This window comes from Cupressus sempervirens, chromosome 10 (genome assembly GCF_028749045.1).
Source record: "Cupressus sempervirens isolate cs-2001-9-10 chromosome 10, ASM2874904v1, whole genome shotgun sequence".
Lineage (NCBI taxonomy): Eukaryota > Viridiplantae > Streptophyta > Pinopsida > Cupressales > Cupressaceae > Cupressus > Cupressus sempervirens.
The window spans coordinates 171,538,139-171,552,036 of NC_143127.1; the positions used below are offsets into that span (position 1 = coordinate 171,538,139).

The 13,898-nt window shown below is 37.1% G+C and overlaps 1 protein-coding gene across 1 annotated transcript; it reads left to right on the forward strand.

Moving 5' to 3' along the window:
- The first annotated feature begins 1,490 nt into the window (after positions 1-1,490).
- Positions 1,491-1,925, forward strand: LOC149533169 (uncharacterized). Its single transcript, XM_089805820.1, has one exon. The coding sequence runs from the start codon at positions 1,491-1,493 to the stop codon at positions 1,923-1,925; it is 435 nt and encodes a 144-aa protein (XP_089661946.1).
- The last annotated feature ends 11,973 nt before the right edge of the window (positions 1,926-13,898 follow it).

The following is a 13,898-nucleotide window of genomic DNA, read 5'->3' on the forward strand; positions in this document are numbered from 1 at the left end:
CAAGGCTTCATATGTGGTCTCCTGACTTTGCACGCATGTCTCTACTGACTCTGCCGAAATGCCCACATCACCAACATCATAGCTGGCTGGCTCTATACGTGTCTCGATCCCACCTGAGAAATCGACTATCTTCTGCTCTGGAGCAACGTACAAATCATCAATGTTGATGCCCATCTGTCTAGCCATAAGCTGCAACATCATATCCATTCGCCTATTCTGCTCCTGTTGCATACGTTGCCTCTTCTCTAATGTACCCAATAACTGTCTGAACATCACATCTTGATCTGGACTAATATACATCTTTATCCGGCTATCAATATGATCTCCACAGGATGGCAGGACTTATAGCTTTGATACCACTGTAATGGACACCTAGGAATGACCAAAAGCTGAATCAACTGCTGAAATTATATTAATTCTAAAAATGCTGCAATCAAGTACAAAGAGATGTATTCCAAAGGCCAAACCCTAAGGGAATGACGTCTAGAATGTTACAACAGAGAATGAGCGTCCCCTATTGCCAAAAAAGAGTGTGATTCACACATCCAAGCTCTTATCAAATGCAAGTCATAATCATTCGATACAATAATCCCATGCTAAACAATGAGACTCTCACCCCTATTTATCCTATTCCTTCACCCTTCTAGAAAGAACTAAAACATTAATTAATTGCAAGTGCTAGAAGCTTCCCCCTTCCAATAATTAATGCACTCTCTAGAAACTCCTCTCTTGCAATAATTAATTGTGCTTCTAGAGGCCTTCACCTTTCCAATAATTAATACACACTCTAGACGCATCTCCTTTGTAATACAATAATTAATTTAATTAATTAAATATAAAGCCACCTTTTAATTTTAATTTATTTAATGACTTTATAAGAAATTAATTTAATTTTTCCTTATCCTCCACTTAGACTTTGGAGAACGTGAAGGCCAAAAGATGGGATCATTACAGTCGTTGCATGCGATACATGCCAACGGGCTGGAAAACCATTGAAGAGAGATTTTATGCCCTTGAATCCCTCGCACGCACAGGAACTTTTTGAGAGATGGGGATTAGATTTCATTGGACCACTGAAGGTGAGTAAAACAAGGTGTCGATATATTGTGGTAGCAACGGAGTACTTGACTAAATGGGTGGAGGCGCGTGCATTACTAGACAATTCGACAGTAAGCACAGCAAGATTTTTATATGAGCAAATTATTACAAGGTACGGGATCCCCCTCCAACTGACAAGTGATTGAGGAGGACACTTTGTCAACCATGTTATCAGAATGTTCACTACTGAATTCAAAATTTACCATTTATTGTCGAGCCCGTACTATCCAAGAGCTAATGGACAGGTCGAAGCAATGAACAAAATTCTAGTTGGAGTAATTTACAAATCCTGTGCAGTCGAGAGAGAAGACTGGGAAGAAAAGTTACCATCCGCTCTATAGGCGTACCGTACTTCATAAAAAGTAACTACAGGACATACCTCATTTTAGCTGATGTACAGACAGGAGGCAATGGTACCAACAGAGTTCATGGTACCAAGTTTGAGGATAGCAATTGAAAACAAATTAGGTGACATGGAGAGCTTATGGAAGAGATTGTACAATTTGAACAAACTTGATGAGCGACGGCTGCAGGCTCAGTGGGCCATCAAAGTGACACAAAACAAGAAGAAGGCATGGCACGACAAGCACTTAAAATTAAACAACTTTCAACCCGGCCAGTTAGTACTAAAGTATAATGGACAGAATGAAATCAAGCCTAGAAAGTTCAAAGTTAAATGGGTCGGACCGTACAAGATACGAGAAGTTGGATATAACGGGACAATTAAACTATGGACACTGGACGGAAAAGAAATACTAGATGTAGTAAATGGATCGAAGTTAAAGATCTACCATGAAAGAAATAATCCCCCACCGACAACCAATTGAGGAAGAAAAATGACTGTGAATAATGTATATGTGTAAATAATGTATAATATTTCAACATAGTTTTAAAAGTGTGAAGTAGTAAAGTAAAAGTATTAAGAAGAGATAGTTGAAAAGCGAAGACTATGTGATAAGAAGTGTAGGCAAACATAAAGTAATAAAATATAAAGAAGTATTAGAAGTAGTGAGATATGAATAGGGGTTTCCATACGGCCTAACGTACGGCCTTCAGGTCATAAGGTGTAAACAATGTTCAACTAAGTATTGAGGAAAGGGTTCATCAAGAGACCGTACGGAAGCCCAAGTATAAAGAAGAAGTAATATGCAAACAGAAATCACATTGGGAACATTTAGAAAAGTCTATACGAAGGAAGCAGGAGGAGCAATTGGAAGCCATACGGTCAGAGGGAGAGGAATTGGAAACCATACGGCTAGAAAAGAAAAGGGATTGGAGTCTTTAAGGCCATAGAAAGAAAACGTATGGCTAGTAAGAGTGGGAACAGCTGCATTCAAACAAAATATATACCTAAAGGTATAAACTGTACATTTGAAGGACTAATTTGGAAGAGGACCGTACAGTCATCCAAGAAGGAAGAGAGATAAAACATAAGGTGAACAAATGGCCGTACGACCCCAAGACAGCTGTACAGGCAGGTGAAATGCACCGTACAAAAGATAAGGGAGGCAAATATAGGAAGTTAAGCACCATACGGTAAAGGAAGCGCCCAGAAGAGCAATCTAAGTCATAAGTAGGAGGTAATTTGAAACCCGTACGACGAAAAGGAAGCACAGAAGGAGATGAACTGAAGTCGTACAGTCAAAGAGTATAAGAGGAAGAAACTAGAAACGTACAGCCAATAACAAGTGGAATTAAGACCGTACAGCCAGGAGAAACTAAACACATTGTAAAGAAAGACTGTACGCCAAAGGTAATCAACCCATATGAGCCATACGGTGACAGCGTACGGCCAGTAAGGAGCATTGAAGTAGCAATGCATGGCTAAGAAAAAGAGCCGAGAAAGCAGAAGCTGCTTAAGGAACCAAGGATGGTCGTACTACATGCGACAGAGAAGCTATAAATCCAGTTTCGTAGGAATGCATAGAAGGAAGACACATAGCCGTACCAAAGAAAACCATACAACACATCTAAAAGAGAACTAAATGAAGAATCATAGAGACCGTACGAATAGAGGAGAGCAAGGAGGACGTAGAAGCCGTACCATAGAAACCTAAAGAAGTCGTACAGTACAGAAGCCAGGACAAGAGAGGAAATTGTGAAAAGTTTGTACAGAGAATAACTGCCCTAACGGTTTGTGGTTTATTCACAAAACGACAAAAGTCAGACAGTTATGCAATCAGCTGGAAAGAGAGCTTGGAAGAGGAAACTAGGCAAAGACACTACCCTGAACAAGAACGCAAAGACACTACCCTCTAGAATTCATGTAGCAAGAGGGACCTATGCAAGGACTGGTGCAGGAACTAGTGCAGGTGCAAGTAAGAAGAAAGCTACGCAATCGAAGCAGCCAGGAGACATTCCTACAATACAGAGTATTACATTCGAAGGGTTAAATGGTGCAGAATGTCAAAAATGGTGGCAAGAAACTTCAAACAACCATTTGGTGAAGGCTAGTATCAGGAAAGCTCAGGTGGAATGGGTAGTGCAAATGCCAGTATTTTGCATCGGAGACTACGAAGGGTTTTTGTGCATTATGATTGAAACGTATGACAGGTTCTCTCGAACCAGTGCGTTTGAGTATCTTGATTGCAATTTAGTAGTATCATTTAGACCGGCTGATTTTACACAGGTATTTGGCATACTTGGTCATGCTCAGGGCAGGAGAAAAATAAATAGCAAGCCAAAAAAGATGAGCCGTGAAGTGAAGTTGAAGTTAATATAGCTTGTGTGTGGAGACCTATCACAGGCGGAACAGGAGGCTCTTTCAGACACATCCAAGGGCAGAGGGTTAAAGAAATCTAATATTCAGGAGGGTCATTGGCGTTGTTTGATGGATATAGTGAAGAGCCGCCTCATAGGTTCGAGTTGCGCTTCGAATATCTCTTTTCCCCATGTAGCCATGATGAACGGGATTTTGCACAGCAGGGTTTATGATTGGGCAGCATTATTGGCCGAACGGATGTCGGAGTTTCTCACTTTGCAGCATAAAACATTCTATATGCCACATTATACTATTGGTTTGTTCTTGGATGCGACGACATGGATGATCCCGAATGATGTACTGGAGGCAAAATCGAGACCACTCGCACCTCGCGAACCACCTATTATGCAATGGAGGCATTTGGATACTCTTGGCACCAAAACTGTAGGACAGAAGCGACCAAGGCCAGATGGTGGAAATACAGATAGTGGCCGAGAGGAGACATCTTTAGAGGAGAGTGGGTCCAAAGGGGAAGAAGATGAGGACAAAGAGGTAGAAGTGATCACGGCTACACCTTTGAGATTTTCGCGATCTGTACTTTCAACCACGACACACTTGGTTCCTGTAGGCATACATGGCATCCCAGGGTTTGGACAACTCAGGCAGCCAATGGTGATGACACCAGTTTCAGCTATGACGCAGCCCACCGTAGAGACACGAGCAGTAGCGGAGTCACATCCGACACCGAACGGAGATAGCAGTTCTGGAGCTACCGATGGAGCCAGCTTGTGAGACTCTACCAGATACAAGAGAAGACGTTGGTACCTGACATGGAGATAGACACAGAGACAGCGGTGATGGAGGTAGCGACAAGCGAGGAGTTACGGGCATCAGGTGTCCGACTGGATGTAGTAGGTTCTGATGCGGTGGTCATAGTAGATACGGCACTGTTGGCATCACCAGAGCGAGACAGAGAGAGCCGATCCCAAAGGCTGAGTGCTTTCCTAAGTACAAAGTTCCACCGAACCCCGGCACCTCGAGTGACATACTTACCGACACCCACACAGGAAGTAGTTCCGGAGAACCCATTACAAGAGGTTGGGCAAGCACAGAGTGAGGGAGTACCGCATAGCACTATTGATCGTATAGAAGAGGCTGTGGAGAGGGCTATGGGTGCACAGCAGGTACTAGTAGCGCAAGAGATAGTGATGACAGAGGCAATTTTTCTTGATGATGTCACAGCTCTAGCATCTCGAGCTCGCCAAGTGTTAGCTTCGCAAAGACTCAAGTGCTAGAGTCAATGGTGAAGGAGCTAGAGGGAGTCATATCTTTCATGAGGTTGGGATGTCCAACTGCGTTTAATGTTTGTTTTGAGGAGAGGGGATGGCCAAATGTGGAGACCATGGAAATGTAGCAGGACTGGACCACAATGAGAGACCCTGAGAAGGAGAGCCGAGTGGAGGCTCTGATTCATGAGATAGCGAAGTTATACAGGGAGGCGTACTACACTCTTCAGATGAGTCGGGCGGATCAGGTAGCAGCTGAGAGAGCTCGAGAGGAGTCAGCTGCTAGGTTAGCTTCAGAGAGGATAGCTTGGGAATCTGAGAGGGCGGCCTAGCAATCCGAGAGGACAGCCCTATTAGCAGAAAAAGAACAATTAGCAGCAGAAAAAGAAAAGATGAGAGCAGAGAAGGAGTAGTTGGGAGAAGTCAGAGAGATAATGCAATCAGCCCTAGAGCTTCAGATGGAAGTAGAATCAGAGCTGAAGATTAGGAAAGAACAGGTCTACAAGCTACGAATGGAGCTAAACGAGTTGAGGACGCGGATGCATCCCTCTGTCTAGTACTTATGCATTGATGGATTTTTTTATTTTGAATTTTGTTGTATTGTCGTCCGGAGACGACTTTTCTTTTGGGGGGGATGATCTAGTCGGTAAAATGTATAGTGTAGCCGACAGGTAGAGTAGTATCCGAACGAGCGTGTGATGCTTGAATCATCCCTTCGGAAAGGTATATGTACACGTCCGAGATGGACTTTGGGATCATCATTGTGATCATCGTAGTCATTGTATTCGGATTGTAATCAGTAAATGCATGTATGAATAAAGTATCTGTTCTGCATTGTATTGTGTTATACATGTGTTAAGCTTTTTACTCTGTACGGTAAACAAAAATAAAGTGTGCCCTTATCCTAAAATGTGACTAAGATTGAAAGAGAAAAGAGGATGGGAATATACTGAGCCAAAATGATAGTGAGATTGTTAAAATGGAAAAAGATTCCAAGAGCAAAATATAACAACTGGAATTCTACAATTATAAAAATGAATAATAGAGGAAGTTAGTGAATGTCTTCAGTAAAAAACACTTCCTTAGACTAGCATGAACAATGGAGGCAAGAATATTGTAGGATGTTGCTAAAGTTTCCAGGTAATTAATGCAGTCCTAGAGCCCTCACATTCATGTCAAGAATGCCAAAACGGCGCAGATTTTTGTGTGGTGCACCAGACTATAAACAACAGAAGCAACCAAATTCACATCAACCACTCAATAAAAATGCGAAATTCTACACAAAAAGAATACCAAGCTGGGTAAATAGATCATTACTTACAAACATATATCAAAATAAAAAAGATTTACAAATATAATCAAATGAAAGCAATAAAATTGAAAGGAAGGGATGATATTTGCAAACTCTGGTGTGGTTGATGATCTTCTCCAAGAAAAAATCTGCAGCTATAAAAAAAACAAGGAAATTGTTTAAGGGTGTTGGGAAGCTTTTCACGAGAGCTCCAGCTCTTATGGTAGTCTTTCCACCTCCATCAGCATACAATATAAGTGTGCTCTTATCCTAAAGTGTGTCTAAGAATTGAAAGAGAAGAGACAATGTGAATATAGTAGGCCAAAATGATAGTGAGAATGCTAATCAGAAATGAGATTCCAAGTGCTAAATATAACAACTGGAATTCTACAAGAATAAAGATGAATAATACAAGAACTGAACCTAAAGTTTCAGTAAAAATCAGTTACCAAGCTTGATCAGAACAATGAAGGCAAGAATGTTGTAGGATGTTGCTGGTTTTTTAGGTAATTAATACAATGCTAGAGTGTGCTCATTCATGTCAAGAATGCCATCATGACGCACACATTTTTGTGTAATGCACTAGAGTATGAACAACGAAAGCAAACAGATTCGCATCTTCCCTTCAATAACCAGACCCAATTCTACACAGAGATACTACAAAGATTGCCAAATTGATCATCACATCAAAGATAATATAAATAAATATTAGAATATTGATGAATATCTTCAAATCAAAATAATATAGTAACAAGGAAAGGATTATATTTGCAAACTCTTTTGGGGTTGAAAAATTTCTCCAACAAAAACCTGTAGCTATCAGAAATAAGAAAAACTTAAGGCTCTCTAATGAGATGTTAGTTCTTAAACCTCCATGATGATAAAATATGAAGAAATAATAAATAGCATTTTCTCTTATCTTAAAATATCTCTAGCAATTGAAAGTCAACCAACAATGTGAATATGGTGAACCAAAACAATAGTGAGAAGACTAATAAATAAGAAATGAGCGAAAGACAACAATTTTGACAGTACAATGATAGAGATAAACAATAGAAGAAGTTAGCAAAAAACTACAGTAAAAATCAGTTACTAAGCTTGACAAGAACAATGGACGCAAAACTGTTGTATGATGCTGAACATTTCAAGATTCGAATACAATACTAGAGTCTTCACATATTTGATGATTTATTTTGGTTATTGATGAAATGTTCCATGTGTTATAAGGAATAGCATAATATTTAACTGTTGTATAATGCTGAACTTTTCAAGATTTGAATACAATACTGGAGTCTTCACATATTTGATGATTTATTTTGGTTATTGATGAAATGTTCCATGTGTTATAAGGAATAGCATAATATTTTTGAAATTTCTTATGCCTAGTCTAGTCACCGAATTTCATTATCCATATATTTTGCAACCATTGGTTGCACATGACTTATTGTTGAAAATTTAAAATTGCAAAAATGTCTATTATCTAATGCAGAAATTATTTAAGTGAAAATAAAGAACACCCAAAAGCAGAACAATGTCATGCTACATATTTTAACTATTGGGTGACATAACCACAAGAAATGCAGCAGCTAATACATGTATCATTCTTTAATTCAATATAATCAAACGGCATAATGATTAATACATTAGAACAATGTACTCAAAGTCTTATGTAGTGTGAAAAATATAGAATTGAAGTTTAACTCAATCATTAACTTACACTGTATTAAAGGTGAAGATTCACAACCTCTAATTACAAAGGAAAAGTAAAAGTTTCACGCCATCTTCAACTACCAAAATGTGTCTAATAATGTCAGTAATATTTTCAGCCGTATCAAATACCCCAACCATGAAACGCAAAACAATTATCCACGCCAGACAGTACCAAACTAGGAATGAATATAGTGAGCCAAAACAATAGTGAGAGGCCTAATAAGTAAAAATGAATACAATGCTAGAGTCCTCTACATGATCAAGAATGTCAAAAAACTAATCAAAATGGTAGTAACAATAGTGAACAATGCTAAGAGAAAATCAAACAAAATGTACAGTAGACTGATATTTTTTCCAAAATTGAATCATATGAAGACTGCAAACAGAGTTGTCTAGCCATTCCGATTTGCTCCAAAGTTGTACTTGCAAAGTGGGTGAGTGGCAACTAAAATGCTTGAAAGAGGCAATAAAATCATGAACTATCTCAAGAACGAGTGCTTCACATATGCATGTTGTGGGAGCATCCAAACAATTTGAAAACAACAAAGGTCCAAAAATTAGGAAATGGCATAAATATGACAGTTGTAAAACAATGGAAAAATGCAAGAATATACAATTTGTGTCATTGCATTTTACTTCCACTTCAGTGGGCTTTTGCAACTATGTGAATCTGCATGATAAATTATAGAATAAAACATATTAAAAGAAAATAACATTGCAAAACAAAAAAGCAATACTATGCAGGGAAAAAAAGTTCTTCAAGCAAGGTAATGGTGCCTGCAGGCTAAGAAAGTGAAAACCAAAGGTATTGGCAATTAAAAAGCTACGCAAGTAATAAAGTTAGAACAACATAAAAAACATGCACAAGACAAGGATTAGTTAAATATAGCTCACAAAAGAAATATGTTAGAAAATTGTATAGCATAAAAAACTAAACAACTGCAAAACAATAATAATATTGCCTAACACAAGAATAACACACAAAATGATATAGAGAGAAAACAAAAAGGACTTTTCATGCCATAAGTTCCTAGAAAGGAAGTCATGTACAGTTCAACGACAAGCACAGTATGAGGGATAGGAACCATTATATACTTTCATGTATCAAAAGTATTAGCAACTAAGTTGTAACATGACCATGAAAAATATATGAAAAGGTAGATCAGATGAACTGCACAAGCTAGCAACGGTTATTGCAAGGTGGCTCATTTTCTACCAAAGTGGGTCATATTAACTACATAGCTAGAAAGATGCCTCACTACACAACTCGCATACCACCGAAGTGTATTGGAGACAAAGCACACAGGCTGGCACATTACCCACATGCCCCACCATAGAACCCCTAAGGAAACAAGGAAAGAGAACCTATAATAATTTTATTTAAACATTCCAAATAAATTTAAGAACTACGACAACAAAAATACGACACAACATTCTATACTTAGAGGACAAGTGCACCAAACAATCGCAAGGCAAACCAAGAAACGTGAGAACACCCGAACAAGACCACAGCATTGGCCAAGAGCAATGACAACAATGGAAGAATAACAACGAATTTGTAATTTCGTCATCTCTTCAATGAGCACACATGACTTGGTTAGCCTGTTCCTCTTCATCTTGATAGGCTAATTTGCAAATACAAGTGATGGTACATTAGTCTTATTAATCAATTTCTACTGGTCAAGAAATAAAAGTTGGGTTATTATTTTATGCGATTTAATATTATTATTCATTGAGTTAAAGTCACTGTGTAACAACACAAAATTACAAAACTGAAGTGACTTTATCAAAACTGACAATAAAGTCATAAGAGGATTTTATAAAAAGAAAATTAAATAAAGTGAAATTTTAATCCCACATTTCAAATGGAGGCTCATGTTGAGTTTCTAAGGATCGTTGCAAATGTAATAGCATTGCCATAATATCCACTGTGTTTACCAAATGACAGCGATATATTATTTATATTGAGAATAAGCCGTGAAGAGACATGTCCCTTCATGGGACATGTCTATTCATTAATCACATAATTAATATAATAACAAATTTAATCTCTCTCTCTCTCTCTCTCTCTCACACACACACACACACATATATAACAATATACATATATCTCAAATATAATGAACACATATATAAATTATATCTCACATATAATTATATATAAGTCTATCCAACTGAAGCTATCAAACATCAACACTCCCTCTTAGCTAGGGAGGATAAATACAAGACAGAGATTACACCATTGATAAATTAGAAATGACAAACTTTAAGGATATCTTTGATTAAAAGATATCCACCATTTTGATATCACGTATGATATCAAGAGTATTGGCCTTCAGAATATCAACATATGATATTCACCAAAACTCTGAGTAATGGTCTCCAGAATATCAACATATGATATTCACCATTTTGATATCACATGTGACGATTGGTCTCCACAATAACAATATATGATATTCATCAATTACTCTAAGTAATGGCCTCTAGAAGGAGATGCAAGATATTCACCAAGTACTATGAGTAATGGCCTCCAGAATGAGATGCAAGATATTCACCAAGTACTTGGACTAATGGCCTCCAAAACATCAATTCCTATGATATTCACCACGTACCCTGTGTAATGGCCTCTAGAACATCAATTTGCATAACATTCACCATATACTCAAAAACTATTTATAAGGTATGTGCATATGCATTCTAATAATGCTTATTGTATAAACATCCAACGTGCAAGGTATAATCTATCATAATCTACATAGACATTGTAAGATATCCATCATAATAGAAAATTAAGTTATTATAAGATCATCACCTTTCAATAACTTCTGCAAATACAAGTGACATCATTTGGAAGTCATCACTTCCTCATGATGTACATAGGGGGTAAGCCCATTAAAATCACATAGTCACAAGGTATATTCATGAAGCGCAGTCCTGTTGACTACTACACTTTATTGATCATTGGAGAATCCATCTCAACATGGTTTACTCCTGAATCAATATGACCGAGATTACCGAAGGTTGACTAAATCACATCCTCTATCTGCTCCCTCTCCTTTAAGGTTGCCTCTAATGAAATGTCAAGCTCCCTCTGAATCTCAATCTTTTGAGCTCCTCATCCAAAGTTGCTTTTGAAGAAGTGTCAAACTCTCTCTGAATCTGATATCAATCTCCCTTTTCCTGCAATAACATTCTCAGAGGAAAAGATCAAGGCAAATAGCTCTTATAGAAATATAAATAAATACTTGTCTACGCATCAATGTTTAATCTTTCATTCCTTTAGACTTTATTGTAGAAGAAAACAATTATTTATTACATTAAAAGAGATTATATGTTTGTGTTAGTTGGAGATTATCAATCTCCTCCGATACTAACACCATCAACTATTTCCCTTGTGAAATATTATTTTGTTATAATAATATCAAATTTAGATAACAATTTACATTGGCTTCTTAACTATTTTCCATAAATGTACATTTATATCTATCCATATAAATGAATTAATAAATAATCATAAGCATGGATAATTTTGTCACACTTATATTGATTGATATTATTTAGATAATATTGAAATAATATATCATACCTTTAGAAGATTGATCAACTCCACCAATGTCCTCATAGGTGTCCTCGGTAATTTATTTAAATGAGACTATGTGTCATGTAATAATTGATTATGCATCCTCTGTAAAGCCCTGGGCTAAGAGATTGTTGCTTTATGAACCACATTCAAAATCTATTGGAGGCTTCAATGCTTTGTTTTATAAACGTCTCATTCTTGATCACCACGAACCATTATCATGTACACCTACAATTTTGAAAGAGGAGGGCAAAATGGACTTAGTTGAATCTGTTATCCTGCCCAATCATTATCATATTTTGTCGTAACCACCAACAGCACCAAATCATTAAAGAGCGCACAAGGATTATCTCCAGAAGTATGTTTTTTTCTCTGAGAGCAGATAAATAATTGTTTCTCTTTTGAAACATGGAGAATTTATTCTTAGTCTTAAATACATTACAATTTTCATTCATTCTGTCAAAAATTTCACATGAATTCGTAATGATTATATGCACATACACCAGTGTATTTGCTCTGAAATTTTCTCAACATTTCTATTCTATACAAATATTGTCATCTTTGTATCACATGGCATCACATTTCTTTGTGACATTCGATAAAACGGTCACATACTCTATTGGATCTTGCACATTGTGCATGCTTTTCTGCAAAAGCATTTTCAATTGCTAAATACATTGGATCTGAGTTTCTTAAAGCTTTCATTACTATTTTTCCTTTCTCATCTTCATAACACAACACAAATGTCATGATTTTGGACATGCCCTGCTACATTCATGTCAACCGCAGTAATTGCAACTATAACAGCAGACCAAAAACAAAAATATATATTCTGCTGAATGTCCGTACCCTGTTTCAAAGCTCCTTGTTGAGTTTCTATTCATCAAAGTTTAGACTTCCCAAGAAAGGAATGGTCTCCATGATGGAATATAAGGAGGCAGCTCTTGATCAAATGCTAGTCAGATTTTGACGGAAAGCTACAGGAAGTTATAGCAGATCGATATCATGCGTTGTTGCAAAATTATTGTTGCATAATCTCCTACAGGCAGTCATATTCACATTATGTGTTGCTATGGATGTATTGGCATATTTTGTATCAGACATGCATTACCAACTTACAAGCCTCTTGCCCTTTTCTTCTTTAGGAGCCTTTTTGCGTACTTTCTACATCTACAACTAGGCTCTGATACCATGTTGAGTTTCAAAAGATTGTTGCAGATGTAATAGCACTGTCATAATATCCGGTATGTGTTTTCCAAATGACAGCAATATATTATTTATATTGAGAATAAGCCGTGAAGAGACATGTCCCTTCACGGGACAAGGGACATGTCTATTCGTTAATCATATAATTAATATAATAACAAATTGAATCTCTCTCTCTCTCTCTCTCTCTCTCTCTCTCTCTCACACACACACACACACACTCACACACACACATATATATAACAATAAACATATATCTTAAATATAATGAACACATATATAAATTATATCTCATATATAATTATATATAAGTTTATCCGACTGAATCTATCAAACCTCAACAACTCAAAAATGGTTTGGAGGTCACTATAAAGGAGCCTCATCGTTCTCCAAGATTATTGTGCAATTACTTGATAACTCTTCATAGTTCCTATTGCAAGAGTGGCAATCATTTTTGACAATAAAAGCAATAGGAAACTTGTAGGTTCAATGGAAACTCAACAAAATTGTGAGGTGGATTTATTCAGAATTCAGTATTGAGCTTACATAGAGAGTTTTTGCCATAATAATGGAGATTACTTGAATCAATATGATCTCTCTAGCTTCGAGTGATCACTTGGAGAGCATATTTGGAGGTGATTGCAAATGGGATTAGATTTTTTTTGTGATTTGGTTTATTTAAAATGAATATTTCTACATTTGGAATGGTTAGGGTTTGAGAAACTAATACAAATTGGGATTAAGACATTACAAGGCTTATATCATTTTCCAATGGCAAAGATTTGGTTGCGTTTAGGCATCATACCAAAAACCACAAGGGAAAGAGTAAGACATCGTAGGAAAGGTCAACAAAGTGTTCTAACCTAACAAGACTTCCCAAGAAGCTTAATACTTCTCTCTACAAACTAGGTTCTCATCAGTCCAAGAAGTGATTATCCACTTCCAATGGCCATTGGCACGTAAACAAATGCAATCACCATCACTAAAACTTAATTACAACACACAAAAAACTTCAGAGTGTCC